Raw genomic sequence first — 14148 nt, forward strand, 5'->3', positions numbered from 1 at the left:
TGTACATCAGAACGTAGGCTCACTATTGGCTAGCATCACACACATGACCAGCATCGGCCTGGTAGTGAGCCGACGTTTTGATGTACAACCCAGAAGCGCTGCGCTGTTACACTAAGTCAACAGCTCAGGAGAATGACATGGAAGAGAAGAGATGGTTGAATAAAGTCGTTATTTTTGTTTGTTTTTTGCGCACAAAAAGTATTCTCGTCGCTTGATAAACTTAAGGTTGAGCCACTGTAGTCACTTGGACTATTTTAACGATGTCTTTACTCACTTTTCTGGGCTGGCAGATTTCAATTACCTTGCAGCCTATGGCGGAGTGAGACAGCACTCAGATTTAATCAAAAATACCTTAATTTGTGTTCTGAAGATAATATGTTTATTTTCTATAGCGCCTTTCAAGAACCCAAGGTCGCTTCACAATGATGAACGAAAGTCTTACGGGGTTGGAACAACATGAGGGAGAGTAATTACTGACAGAATTCTCATTTTTGGGTGAACAATTGGTTTGTTCACGCTGATGATGTGTCTCGGGTATGACCTCTCACCTCCTGCAATCTCTTGCGGATGCTGGACTCTTTCTCCAGCTGGTTCTGCATCATCTCCTTCTGTTTGCTGGACAGCTGGATCTCCTCTTTGATGCCTTTCTTCTTCTTGATCTCCTGAAGGACAAACACAAGGAGAGGCTCAATCAAATGTGCGGTATAAAACAGAGCACACTACACCAGATACTGTCTCCTACAATGCAATGCGCTTAACTTTGTTTCATTGGTCAATGTGGTGGATGAACAGGATGCTATATTGGCCATGATTTTTAATGTCTAGACTTCATTATTTGGTCTAACAAAAGTTAAGACATTTTAATGATAATGGCTAATGCTGATATAAATGAACAGCCAATATATAATATAATATTTAACAGGAAATAAGATGTACGTAAAATTATCACCATCATCACTGAAATGTAATTATATATATATATATAATTGTTTTTTGTTTTTTTTATACTATATATTTTGCACAATATTTAATAGGGCAGTCAACAGATTGACACTAGGTGCCCAAATTTTAATAGCAAAACACGATTATACATTTGCTGAATAGCTGTTTATCTTCAACACAACAACTAAATTAAACAGGTAATGCACTGAGATGAGAATGTTCTGTGTTTCAGTTGGAAATATTTATTGTTGCATACTGTAAATAGTATTTGACTAAACAGTGTACAGTAACTATTCAGTATGCACACTAGAACATAAAGCCCAAAACAACTTGTTCCCTTTAATATTCCAGTGGATTGTTTGCAGTTTTTCTCTCTCACCTCTTGAAGCTCCATTTCAATGATCTGCTCTTTGAAGGAATAAGCCTTGTTCTCTCTTTTCATGTTGCCTTTCTTTGTGCTCTCCTGCTGCGCACTGCCAAAAACAACAGCAGAAGAACCATGTGATTCTCATTCATTCAATACCTCAAAAAATGAAGTTCATTCATTCCATCTGGACTGATTCAGTTCGCTTTACCTCATAATGATGCTCTTATCATAAAGTTCTCCCTCTGGCGTTCGCATGATTGCATATTCCTGACGCGTCACCTGGATCATCGCATGATTGGACAAGCGCTGGGTCACGTGATCCATGACACGTGGCAGCAGTTTAGTTGGAGACAGAAGCGACAGAGAGCCGACAGCATTCTGAACAGCCTACAGAGAGAGAGACACAATGACAACCATAAATCCAGCAAACATCTGACCCGAATCTTAAATGTGCGTCCTATTATATCAATAGATAGTTTGATGTCGTTGAATGAAGTCTCTTTAAAAACTGCATTTGATCGAAAATACAGTATATACACATTATTTATCAAATAAGATGTATATAAAAAGGCTGCAATTAAATTATACTCACTATAAATTTTACACGATATATATGAAAAATGGGCATAAATCTGTCAACAGATATTAATCTTAAATGCATGCCCTACTATATCAATGTGTGTGTCCTACTATATCAATGCAAAATTAAAGTCACAATGCAATCAAAATAGACAATACTATTTTTGCAGTATTTATTATAAAATATTTATCCGTGCACATCATTCTTTTTTTGAATTCATGTGCCTCGTAATCTTGAATCAGAAAAACTTCCCCTCCCTCTTGCAGTGACATCTCTTCTCATCTCTGATGACGAGGGCGGGGCAACCTGTCACTCACATGAGATCCACCAATAGCAAACCACAAGGACAAAATCAAGCCCCGCCCTACAATTGTTCTTGTTCCAGAATCCGTTTCACTTGAATATATACGTCACAATAGGGAAGAAAAGACTATCGCAACTTCTCATGCCGACTTTAAACGCACCTGGTTGTCTGTGTTGGCTTCTAGCAGGCGAGGTAGAATCTTCTCCAGGTGTTTGTCGATGAAATCAGCAGCGTCCATCTTCATAGTGGACAGCAGGGAGGGCCACAACTCAGACCTGATGGCCACTGAAAAAGAAAGAGCGTGATTAGCAGCTATTGGGATATTCCTGTACGGATGCAATCAAAAGCACTGGGAGAGAGACGGACCGATGGAGGGATGATGGGTAACGATGAGAATATCCAGGGCCAGTTTCTCAGTCTCTGGCAGGTCGTTCCACTGGGCCGCCGCCGAGCAGATAACCCTCAGGGCGTCCAGCAGGATCCGTGGAGCAACATACGAGCGTCCCATCTCAGTCAGCTCACCCGTCTCCGTATAAAGAGCATCTGACGGCAGAATCTGATTCAAGAGACGTAAAAATGAGCAGATTCAAAACACGTTAGTGTAAAGTAGCCTAATCGTTCAACTCCTCCTCATCCCTCACCTTGTGTTTGTTAATAATGACTCTCAGTTCTCCCAGAAGGCCGTGGGCCAGGCTGGAGCCGCCCAGCGAGGACAGGAGCTTCTTCACGGTCTGCTTAGCATGTTTACGCACACACCACTGTCGGGACAGCAGCGCCATAACTGTGGCCTGATGATACATCCTGAGGACGGCAGACAAGGGTTTGAGTCACATGATCGCTCACAGATGCTTATGAAGAGTTTTCGCACTATTGTTGAATGCCAAAATTCACCCCATTTACTTTCTTAACCCTGTTATCTGCAAATTTCAGCAATGCTTTTGTCGGCTCAAAATACCCCCTGACATCACCGAGTGGATAAAAATGTGTACAGGCATATGAAAACTCTGTAACACAAGATGTGCGTGTTTATGAATTCTTCTAATAAATACAATTAGCATAATTTCAGAGATGTCAAAGTTGCTTTGGGGTCAATTGCTAAATTACTAAAACTAAAAAATTACATAATAATTAAACTAATTTAAAATATTAAATCCTGTAAGAGTATATTAATAATACAAAAATAATTTGCAAATGAGCCGTCAAATTTTTTTTTTTTACGTAATGAGGTAAAACAAATCAAGCAAATGAAAATTTCACATGCATTTGTGTTTATTAATTTGTTTAGTAGTCGTGTAACAAGTGGCTAAGGTAGAGTCAGCCGATCAAATCCCTAAATAAACACTTTTAGGGTGATACAAGATCCCATTAGGCTTTATTTTACATATCATAGCCCACTTTTAATGATCCTAGAGTTGCCTTAAAGTTTTCTGACTGAATATTCTTTATCATTACGAAATTAAAATGATTTACAAATGCTTAGTTTAGATGTTTGTTTACATTTTCAGCAACAAAAAACTAAAACGTAAAATTGAACTCAGGAAATAGAATTCCCTCTGCCAATTCAACCAATAATTAAATTCTACACAAAACATTTCAGGGAAAAATAGTAGTGACTCACTGAGACTTGCTGTTGTTGAGTCTTTGTGGCTGATCCAGGAACAGTCTTTCACACAGCAGCAGGATGGTGCACAGAGCTGTGGGTACAGAACACAGGTGTGTGTGTGTGTGTGAGTGTGTGATCTTCATCAGATTTACTGATCAGTGTTGTTACTGTTAACTAAAACTGTTAAAAAATATTTTTCATTAATAAAAAATGAAGCTGAAATAGTTTAACAATTGCCACCAAAGGTCTCTATGACCAACTAAGGCGATGCTTTTGGGAGAAATAGCTCAGAGCGTTACTGACAGACTGGGAAGAGAGGAGAACAATGGAGAATATGGGGAAAATAATGTGTTTTTTGAACATTCAAGCATGAAAATCTATTCTAGAAGAGCTCAAAAACAAATCAAGACTTTGTAAAAAGCATAATATGGCCTTCTTCGTCTAACCGCTTACGGCAAAAAATATTCCTCTGAGCCACATCAATGAAATCCTAAAATCGCCTCTGGATAAGTTTGATAAATGGAGCGTTTCTGACCTTCTTCACTGGCCTGAGAGAGGAACTTCTCAGTGGTGAACAGAGGCTTCTTTTCATCCAGTATCAGGTTCCAGAAAGACACCAGCTTCGCTTCTAAAGACACAGAAGAACATGATGATCACCAGCATTAGACACCGGAGGAGGATAGATATGTAGATATGTTTCCATCAAAAGTTGCGAGTATAACTTGTGTGCAAAATTGGGAATATCGCAAAGAACATTTGCGAATAAAGCAGCATTTCCATCCCATGTGTTCAAGAGAACATAATCGTAACTTCCTGGGAAGTTGGTGCAAAACATATGTAATAAAAATGGAAGTTGCTGCAACTGGGGAAGCCACTGTTGCTCTTTTTTCCTTCATTATAAATGACTTGCGTCTCAGAGCGACAGAGGAAACACATTAAACGCTATCGTTCTCTTGCGTTCGGATGCTGGTGTTTGGGAACGCAATCATGCGAGACGCTTTTGGAGGGAATTAAACCAAATCATTCTGATGACAGACTTTGGCTCAAAGTGGTTTCAGAGCCACCAAACCAGCGTTTGAGATGCTGTGATGCGATTGGTCTGCTAGTAAAGTCCAGTTATGCAACCATGCGTTATTATGCAATGTCCCAAAATGTGCATAAAAATAGGTGGATGGAAAAACAGCCAGTGTGAACGCTCACCAGACACAGAGTCGAGCACAGACAGCCGACAGAGCAGCACAGAGGCGGTCACGGCCTCAGACAGCAGTGCATGCTGGGTATTCTGGGCAGCAGCTTTCTCCACAGTCTGGATGAGGAGAGGTAGGAAGTCAACAGCCTGACTGAGAGTGTCACCTGAACAGAATGAAGACGCACAGACGCTGTTTATTTTTGACAAAACATCAGCATGTGAGTATGAACCCATGTGAAACATCCCAGCAGTCCGACTGACCTTTGAAAGCCCCGATCATGGCCTGGAGATACGCCTGACGCACGAGGGACGTGGACGTCTTGAGGCCGAAGGCTTTTTTAAACCATTCCCTCAACTCTGAGGGTACGTTCACCGTCAAACGGCCCGTCCACTGAGATAACACAGACGCCGCATGCACCAGCGTCCCCTCATGGACTATAAACACACAAATACAACAATCAGCAGATATTAGGCTTTTATGCATGTTTAAGAAACATAAGACCTTTTAAGATTGTTTAACGTGAATTAAATTACAAGTTTACGACCAATTTGCAACCAAACAAAGTTAAAAATTCATATCTAGTCGTTGGGTATTAACAAATTGGGTAGAAATGCCAGTTTCATGGAATCATTTTGCATGTAATTTAGTTTAACTTGATGTACATCAAAATCATCAACAAAAAATTATGAAATGCAAGACATTTTAAGATCGTTTAATGTAAATTAATTTATTAATTTAAAACCAATTTTGCAACAAAAGTTAAAAATCCATATTAAATCTTTAAATGGTAAACTGGGTAGACATAAAATCTTGATATTTTAAGTCAGGGCTTCACAACAATTTGTCAATATTTAACTTAAAATATTTACTTCCTACTGAGATTTTAGGTTAATATTTCAATGACAGTATTATAATAGTTAAACTGAAACTGAAAACATAAAAAAAAAAACATATTGGATACTTAAAATAAAATATACAACTAAATAACAACTAACCCTTAACAACTAAATCAAGGAAGGTAAAAAGAACTTAAACTTATTTTATTACAGCTAGTTGCCATAGAAACATTTCTCATTTCATTTAGTTTAACTTGATGTAGTTGAAAAACCTTAAGTAATAAAATGATTACAAATTATAAACTAAATAGGCATTTAAAACTTAAAATCTATAATAGTATCTAAGTGATACTAAAATAACACTATTCAATGATTTAGCAATGTTACAGTTCTCAGGCATCAGTTAATGGTCACGACAAGTAAACTTAAAACTTTTTAAGTGCTATATTTAGATAATATTTATTATAATAATAATAATAATAATTGAATTCATTATTAGCGTTACATCAACTCACTAACCCTGGTTTATGAAAGTAGTCGAAATGCTCTCATACTTATATGGATGTTCAGTGTTTAAACCAGAATGAAAAAAGTTACTTTTTAATGTAATTAAAAGCCCGTAGGTGTCTCACCTTCCTGTTGCAGGTATGGAATGAACATCACAGCCACACTGGAGCTCAGAGACTGAGAGGAAGTGCCAGAGACGGCGTGATGACTGCAACTTCTGATTCCTGTTTCAAAAACACACATAAATGAAGCTTAATACGTTACTTAAAGACTCACATATTCATGCAGAAGTGAGAATGAGATTTGGGAGATAAACTTGTTTTAAACAAAGCGTGTGTTTTCGCATTTAAAAACGTTTTATTTTAAAGACATATGGTAGTGGAATGGAAAAAAGTGAGGTCTCAAAACATGTTTTTTTTAAAGTTGAACTTCCTTTAACTTGACACAAAAATGCTGCAAAAGACGCTAGACAAGCACAGGGGTCAAAGATGTCTGTAGGTTTCCTGATGGAAATTAGCAGTGATCAAAAGATACTTTATTTCAAGATTAGCTATTAGAAAACAAAACCAGTGTGTAAAACCTTTGCTGTCCAAACAGGCGTAATGAGCATATGAGACAGATATTCACCCGAGAGAACGCTCATCTTCTGGGCCACAACAGTCAGCTTCCCCTCGGAGCCTGTGCAAAACAACATCAACAATTAGGAATATCCTGCTTTTCAAAGTGAGCAGGATCTGGTGGTGTGTGTGAGATGATGTGTAATGATTACTGGATAATGAGCTTCATATTATAATTTTACTGAGATTACTGGTGTGGTTTTCCAGAATCAGATTCAGATCGTTTTATTTAGTGCCATGTCAGCACATGTCAAGCTATTTTCATGGCACAAATTAAATTACAAAAATACAAATATCATATAAATGCTATAAAAAACAAAAACAGCAAGTCATATTATACAAGATTTTTTTAAATTAACATATGATAAAAATTCCAAAACCTTTTCAGGCATAATCTTACTAAAGTCCTTAAGTGAGGTAACGTCATAAAAGAGCATTCTACTTGTGTTAAGTCCAGGACAATCTAATAAAATATGTTTAACAGAGAGGGGAATCTTACAAAACATGCATAAAGTTGGGTCTTCATCTTTAAGCAAAAAAAGCATGAGTCAAACTTGTGGTGTGCTTTTCCATGCTATTTTTTTTATAATTATTAAGGTTCCTATTATTATTATTATCATGTAAAAATGCTTTATTTTTGTGGAAAATACATTATTACATTATAATACATTATTTTCAGGATTCTTTGATGAATAGAAAGTTCAAATGAACTTTTTAAAAAAAAATAGAATCTTTTGTAACATTATAATGATCTTTACTGTCACTTTTGATCAATTTAATGCGTCCTTGCCTAATAAAAGTATTCAATGTTTTTTAGTATGTAGTATTATTTTACTTAACCGTACCTTTTGAACTGTTGTGTATTTTTGTAAAGTTTCCACAAAAATATGAAGCAGCACAACTGTTTTAAACATTGATGATAATCAGAAATGTTTCTTGAGCATCAAATCATCATATTATGAACGTCACTATTAAAATGAAAATGATTTTTTAAGATTATTTCTATGAATTTTCCATTTTAAGAGTACATGACCGTTGAAACCTTGAAAGTGCTCACTGACCTCCGAGGATGGCGAAGAGGTGTTTGACGAGGTCCTGGACGGCGCTCGGGTCGCTACACTGTTGGACCAGATTCTGAAGGGCCGCCACCGCCTGGTCCATGAGCTCTGGGTTATTGGCCTTCAGCTGACCTGAAACACACAGACACATCACATTAAACCTGCACGTGACGCCTCAGACCAACCTCTCGATCATACTGATGAAGACTCACTAGAGATGCCCTTCCCGATGTCCAGCGCATACTGACTCAGGTCAAGTGTGAGAGACGCCAACATGGAGGAGATCGCTGGAGGAAAGACAGATAACAGAGATGGACATACTCAGAATTATTCAGAAATTAACAATCAGTATAGTAATAAGTAATATCTTGTTCATGCTAGGTAGAAACTAATACACTATCTATATGTTTCATGTGAGCATTTCTATAAACAAAAGCAATTATCAATGGACTGGAAGAAATACTCTTTTTTATATATATATATATATATATATATATATATATATATATATATATATATATATATATATTTGTCCTTTTAATAGTTAAAACTAACCAGGGTTATTATATTGAACTAAAACCATACAAAACATTTTCTTTGTTCAAATAAAATAAACATTAACTGAAATAATATTATATACGGTATATATATATATATATATATATATATATATATATATATATATATATATATATATATATATATATATACCGTATTTTTATATATATATATATATATATACACACACACACACTTCTCATTTTAATTTAGTTTCACTTGTACTAAAATAAAGCTGAAATAAATATTAATCAAAAACGCATATATAGACATACAGTTTTTTTTTTTTACTTAATTAGTTAACTACGTTAGTTAATATAAAAAATGCTTCTAATTTGAACATTTTCTAATTCATAATTAAAATCAAAAGTTGTGTCTGTTCATATTATTAAATGAACCTGAACTAACAAGGAACAGTTGTATTTTATTTATTAACATTAACAGATTAATAAATATTAAAATAAATTCAAAACTATAATAGTATTTCAATTGTACTAAAATGACACTGACAGTAACATTATATCATAATCATTTGTGACCCTGGACCGCAAAATCAGTCAAAAGGGTAAATTTTTGGACATTGAGATTTATACATCATCTGAAAGCTGAATAAATAAGCCTTCCATTGATGTATAGTTTGTTATGATATGACAATATTTGGTCGAGATACGACTATTTGAAAATCTGGAATCTGAGGGTGCAAAAAAATCAAAACATTGAGAAAATCTCCTTTAAAGTTGTCCATTTATGTTGGCGATTGTGCAGCATTCACTCACAAAAATAAATGTTTTATATCTTTACGGTAGGAAATGTACAAAATATCTTCATGGAACATGATCTTTACTTAATATCCTAATGATTTTTGGCATAAAAGAAAAATCGATAATTTTGACCCATACAATGTATTGTTGGCTATTGCCCCAAATATACCCGTGCGACTCGTGACTGGTTTTGTGATCCAGGGTCAACATTTGTTCTGAGCAGTAATGATGATATCATGATGCATCTGTGTGCTAATGAATAGTGTGTGATAACCGTAGCGTCTCACTCACTCTGAATGGAGTTCTCCGGGCTGCGCAGCAGAGCTTTCTGTAACGTGGGCAGCAGTTGCTCCTTAAACTCAGAGTGAGACATGTGACGAAGCATCGAGGCGCTCTTCTCCTGAAAACACACATTCAGCTTTAGGTTTTATGATCTCGACACTGCAAAGAGTATTGACTCAACAAGGTCACGACACAGATTCTCACCAGTATGTGCGGATGCGGTCTGGTCTTACTCATGAGGACCGTCTTCATGTACAGGTCCAAGAGAGCCGCCTAAAACAGAACAGTGTTGATATTGTTAAATAAAAATACAATTATTAAAAATAGTTTTTGTCAAATTAAATAAAATAAAAAATAAAACAAACTTTTAAAATGATGCCTTGGCTACTGACTGAAATAAAAATCAAGTTCCGTCATGAAACTCTAGAGGGCGCAGGTTGATAGGACCTTTACATGCAATCTGAGAGCAACCGCATCATTACCGCATGCAGCCAATGAGCTTGCTGCTCAACATTTAAGCCCTGCACACACCAAGCCTTTTTGTGCGTCGGCCGACTAAGTTTTCTCAGTGTGTTCCGCACGGTTCCACACAGTCGGCTTAAATTGGAAATCGGCTTTTTTTGGGCCGATTCGACATGTTGAATCGCCGTCGGTAAGAGAGAGAAATCTGATTGGCTGTTCAACTTAGTGAACGAGTCAGTGCACAAGAATAATAGCAAAACAGTAAGCAAAGAAGTCAAAACGGTACAGATATGCTCCTTACTATCCGCGCTGAAGCTGAGAGCGTTCGCCAGCTTTGTGGAACGGTCGGCGATGCGTTAGTGCACGACCGCATCTGGGAAAAATCGGGAAAATGCTTGAGCATGGTTTCTCGAAATCGAAAGCACAGATCATTAGTAAACTTAAGACGCTGCGTAAAATAATCCACAAGTGCACGACAACAATGGAAAGAGCGGTAGCGGAAGATTAGACTGGCCTTTCTACAACACATCCCGACGTCACGTGTCTTTACGGGATCTTTACGGGGTGTGTGTGAAGCTGAACGCACTCACAGATCCCGGAAAATCACTGGCAGTGTGAATGAACCAAAATCAAACGATCCCGGGACAAATCCCGCAACACATTATCCGTGTATTTTCCGGAATCTCCGTGTGAAACGGCCACACTTGCGCTGCAGCAGGAATCAACAGCAGCAGATCGAGTCCGCCAAGACCAAATATATTAACATTCCCATATTCAATAACATACTAAAACTATTTTGTGAGTTGTCATGATTGAAGTGTAAGTTCTAAAATTACTAAAACTAAAATAAATAAAAGCCAAATTTATCTATAAAAAAAAAAAAAAAGATTCATAAAAATGACAAAAGCACTTTTAAAAGCATTTAACTAAATTAAACTAAAATTAATACTCAACATATCACAATAAAAGCTAAATCAAAATATGAATAAATGCTGAAACAACACTGAAACAGAAGCTGATGGCATGTGAAGCGTGGGAGAGGTTGAGTTTATCACCTTGTGTTTGTTGATGGTGGCGATGTCTTTCTGCGCAGTGCAGAAGTCCACACACAGTCCCAGCAGAGGCACAGACACACAGCTCTGATCCAGACTCAGCAGAGTGCTCATGTACTGATCCACCAGACCCGGGGTCTGCACAAGACAAAGACAAAGTTCATAAATATAAAACTAAAGGCTGCACTTTATATATGTTGATGCAGAAAGGATGCATTAAACTGATCAAAAAAGACAGTAAACACATTTACAAAAGATTTCATTTCAAATAAACGCTGTTGTTTTTTAACTTTCTATTCATCGAAGCATCCCCAAAAAAAAAAAAATGCATCACAGCTCCTCAAAAATATGAAGCAGCACAACTGTTTTAAACATTGAAAATAATCAGAAATGTTTCTTGAGCATCAAATCAGCATATTAGATATGATAAATATGTACCATATTACATATTAGAATGTTTTTTAAAGGATCATGTGACTGAAGACTGGAGTAATGATGCTGAAAATTCAGCTTTGATCACAGGAATAAATTACATTTACAAGTATTTAAATATGAAACAGTTATTTTAAACTGCAATAATATTTCACAAGATTACAGTATTTTTATCAAATAAATCTTACCGAGACTACATTTTTAAACGACACTGTATGAGACATCAGACTGAATTAATTTAGCGTTACCTCCTTCCACAGCTTGTTAAAGCGTTTGCTGATTGACTTGAGTGCGTTCCCAGAGGCTCCGCCCACTGCCTCAGCCAGCAGCAAACTCTGAACCTCAACCTGATAGGAAAAGAGAGAATATGATTGGATGGATTGCATGTAGAGATCTCAAAAACATTACATAAAAAGAAAGCCATACAGGTTTAGAACTATGGCTAAACTAAGCTATGATTAAAGGGGTGGTTGATTATGATTTGACTTTTCTAACTTTAGTTAGGCTAGTGTGTAATGTTGCTGTTTGAGCATAAACAACATCTGCAAAGTTACAACGCTCAAAGTTCAAAGCAAAGGGAGATATTTGCTTTTAAAGAAATCGCTTTTTAAGGACTACAACAAACGGCTGGTAGAGACTACACGAGCTTCTGCCCGGGTTAGTTGCATCACCAACCATAAAATTTACATAAACCCCGCCCCCCGGAACAAGATTTATAGGTTTTAATGACAGAATATGCTAATCAATGACACATAAGCTACATAAATTCATCAACTAACCAATCAGAAATGTTGTCTACATGTTGTCACTTCTTGAGTCTCTCCATCTTAAAAGGCTAAAGGTTTTTGAAAATTTCGGGACAAAAGCTCTTGAAGCTCCGCCCCCTGTGCCGGGAGCAGCAGCTCATTTGTATTTAAAGGGATGGACACAAAAACAGTGCGTTTTTGCTCACCCTCAAAAAGTGACAATTTTAACATGCTATATAAAAATATCTGTGGGGTATTTTGAGCTAAAACTTCACACACACACTCTGGGGACATCAGAGATTTATTTTACATCTTGTGAAAAGGGCATTATACCACCCCTTTAATAAAGACATAAATGCAACTGACCAGTTTCTTCCAGTTGGCACCTTCTCTCTTGTCTGCAGTGGGAAACACAGTCCGAACGATCAAACAGGTCCATGGCAGGGCGCAGCAGGCTCCTGACGCTGTGCTCTTCCTGGGGGATTTTTGACAATATATCGTATATATAGATCGTAGCTCGGGAAAATCTGCATCTGATAACGATAAGATTTGTGCAGTCACTCACCCAGGCATCACGCCCCTGCTGACCACCCCGCAGCTGAGCAGACCGGGGGGGAGGTTGCTCGCAATGGCATCAGGCTGTGATTGGATGAGCACTTCGATGACCGAGAGCAAAGCTCGCCGAGATGCGGCATCCCTGAGAAGACAAATCAAATCCACCGTCATCAGAAGAACACTCTCGCATGTTTTAAAGAGTATACGTCACAATATTCCCTTATTTAAATAATTCATACGCAGAATAAAGGGGCGGGGCCTGGTTGAGTTAGTTAGTAGTGTGTTGAAACTGGCGGTTATGGTAAGGGGCGGGGCATTTCCCAAACACACTCAAAGCACTCGACCAATCACAACACACTGCTCCAGGCGACCAATCAGAGGACAGTGTGCTTTTCAGAAGGAGGGGCTTCATAGAGACAGGAACTAAACAGAGTGTTACTGACAGACTGGGAAGAGACGAGCTGCAACAATGGAGAATATGAGGAGAATAATGTGTTTTTTGAACATTCATGCATGAAAATCTATTCTAGTACAGTCCAAAAACAATATCAAGACTTTGTAAAAGGGCATAATATGGTCTCATTAATAAAGGGGGGTCCAAGGAGGTTTGTGGAAGAGTTTAGAGATTTTTTTTTTAAAATGTTTGTTTTTTTAAATAAATAAAAAAGGTTCAAATGATAAATTAAATAAATAGTTAAATTAAAAATTTAAATAAATTGTTAAAAATTATATTTTTATACTAAAAAAATTTAAATAAAAAAATATTACAAATTAGATTATTATAAATTATATATGTAAACAATAATAATGTGTTTAAAATAAATAAATATTACAAATTTGATTTGTGAACAGTAAAGTTTGAATTAAAATAAATAAATAATACATAAATTAAAATAACATGAAAAGAGTACTGTAGTGAGTAGAAAGCAAACTTAAAAATATTTTCCAAATAATACTTTAAATTGGTATAGTCTACAATTTAGATTTAAATAAATTGGGCCTTTATACATGAACATGTATCTCTAGCTGCCTTAAAATTTCTGATGAGGGTCCGTTGCGAGGATGATCGAATTTGATGGTCCGTAGCTTCTAAAAGATGGAAGAGATGAAGAGATCGCTCAAACACACACGCACACACACACACACACACACACACACACCTGTATCTGTGCAGGGTGAGATAGAAGAGTTTGCACAGTCCTTTGATGGCCGGCTCAGGAAGGTCTGAAAAGAGAATTTAACCACAAACATTACAGACTTCAAACAGTTCAGACAAAAATCTGTCATTTTCTCACT

At 36.9% G+C, this 14148-nt stretch overlaps 1 protein-coding gene across 1 annotated transcript in view; it reads right to left on the bottom strand.

Annotated features, from left to right (window-relative positions):
- Positions 1–14148, bottom strand: part of gcn1 (GCN1 activator of EIF2AK4) — a 54040-nt gene that overhangs the window by 37363 nt on the left and 2529 nt on the right. The window contains exons 3-23 of the mRNA XM_084388601.1: positions 14013–14076; positions 12863–12994; positions 12664–12772; positions 11800–11898; positions 11123–11257; positions 9810–9878; positions 9615–9723; positions 8217–8291; positions 8008–8136; positions 6957–7007; positions 6455–6553; positions 5247–5420; positions 4997–5149; positions 4332–4424; positions 3812–3887; positions 2835–2994; positions 2560–2749; positions 2354–2478; positions 1518–1696; positions 1322–1415; positions 549–662 (exon numbers count right to left, since the gene is read on the bottom strand). Of these exons, the coding sequence (XP_084244727.1) occupies positions 549–662; positions 1322–1415; positions 1518–1696; positions 2354–2478; positions 2560–2749; positions 2835–2994; positions 3812–3887; positions 4332–4424; positions 4997–5149; positions 5247–5420; positions 6455–6553; positions 6957–7007; positions 8008–8136; positions 8217–8291; positions 9615–9723; positions 9810–9878; positions 11123–11257; positions 11800–11898; positions 12664–12772; positions 12863–12994; positions 14013–14076 (2429 nt within the window). The remainder of the gene's footprint in view (positions 1–548; positions 663–1321; positions 1416–1517; positions 1697–2353; positions 2479–2559; positions 2750–2834; positions 2995–3811; positions 3888–4331; positions 4425–4996; positions 5150–5246; positions 5421–6454; positions 6554–6956; positions 7008–8007; positions 8137–8216; positions 8292–9614; positions 9724–9809; positions 9879–11122; positions 11258–11799; positions 11899–12663; positions 12773–12862; positions 12995–14012; positions 14077–14148) is intronic.

This window comes from Rutilus rutilus (genome assembly GCF_951802725.1).
Source record: "Rutilus rutilus genome assembly, chromosome: 19".
Lineage (NCBI taxonomy): Eukaryota > Metazoa > Chordata > Actinopteri > Cypriniformes > Leuciscidae > Rutilus > Rutilus rutilus.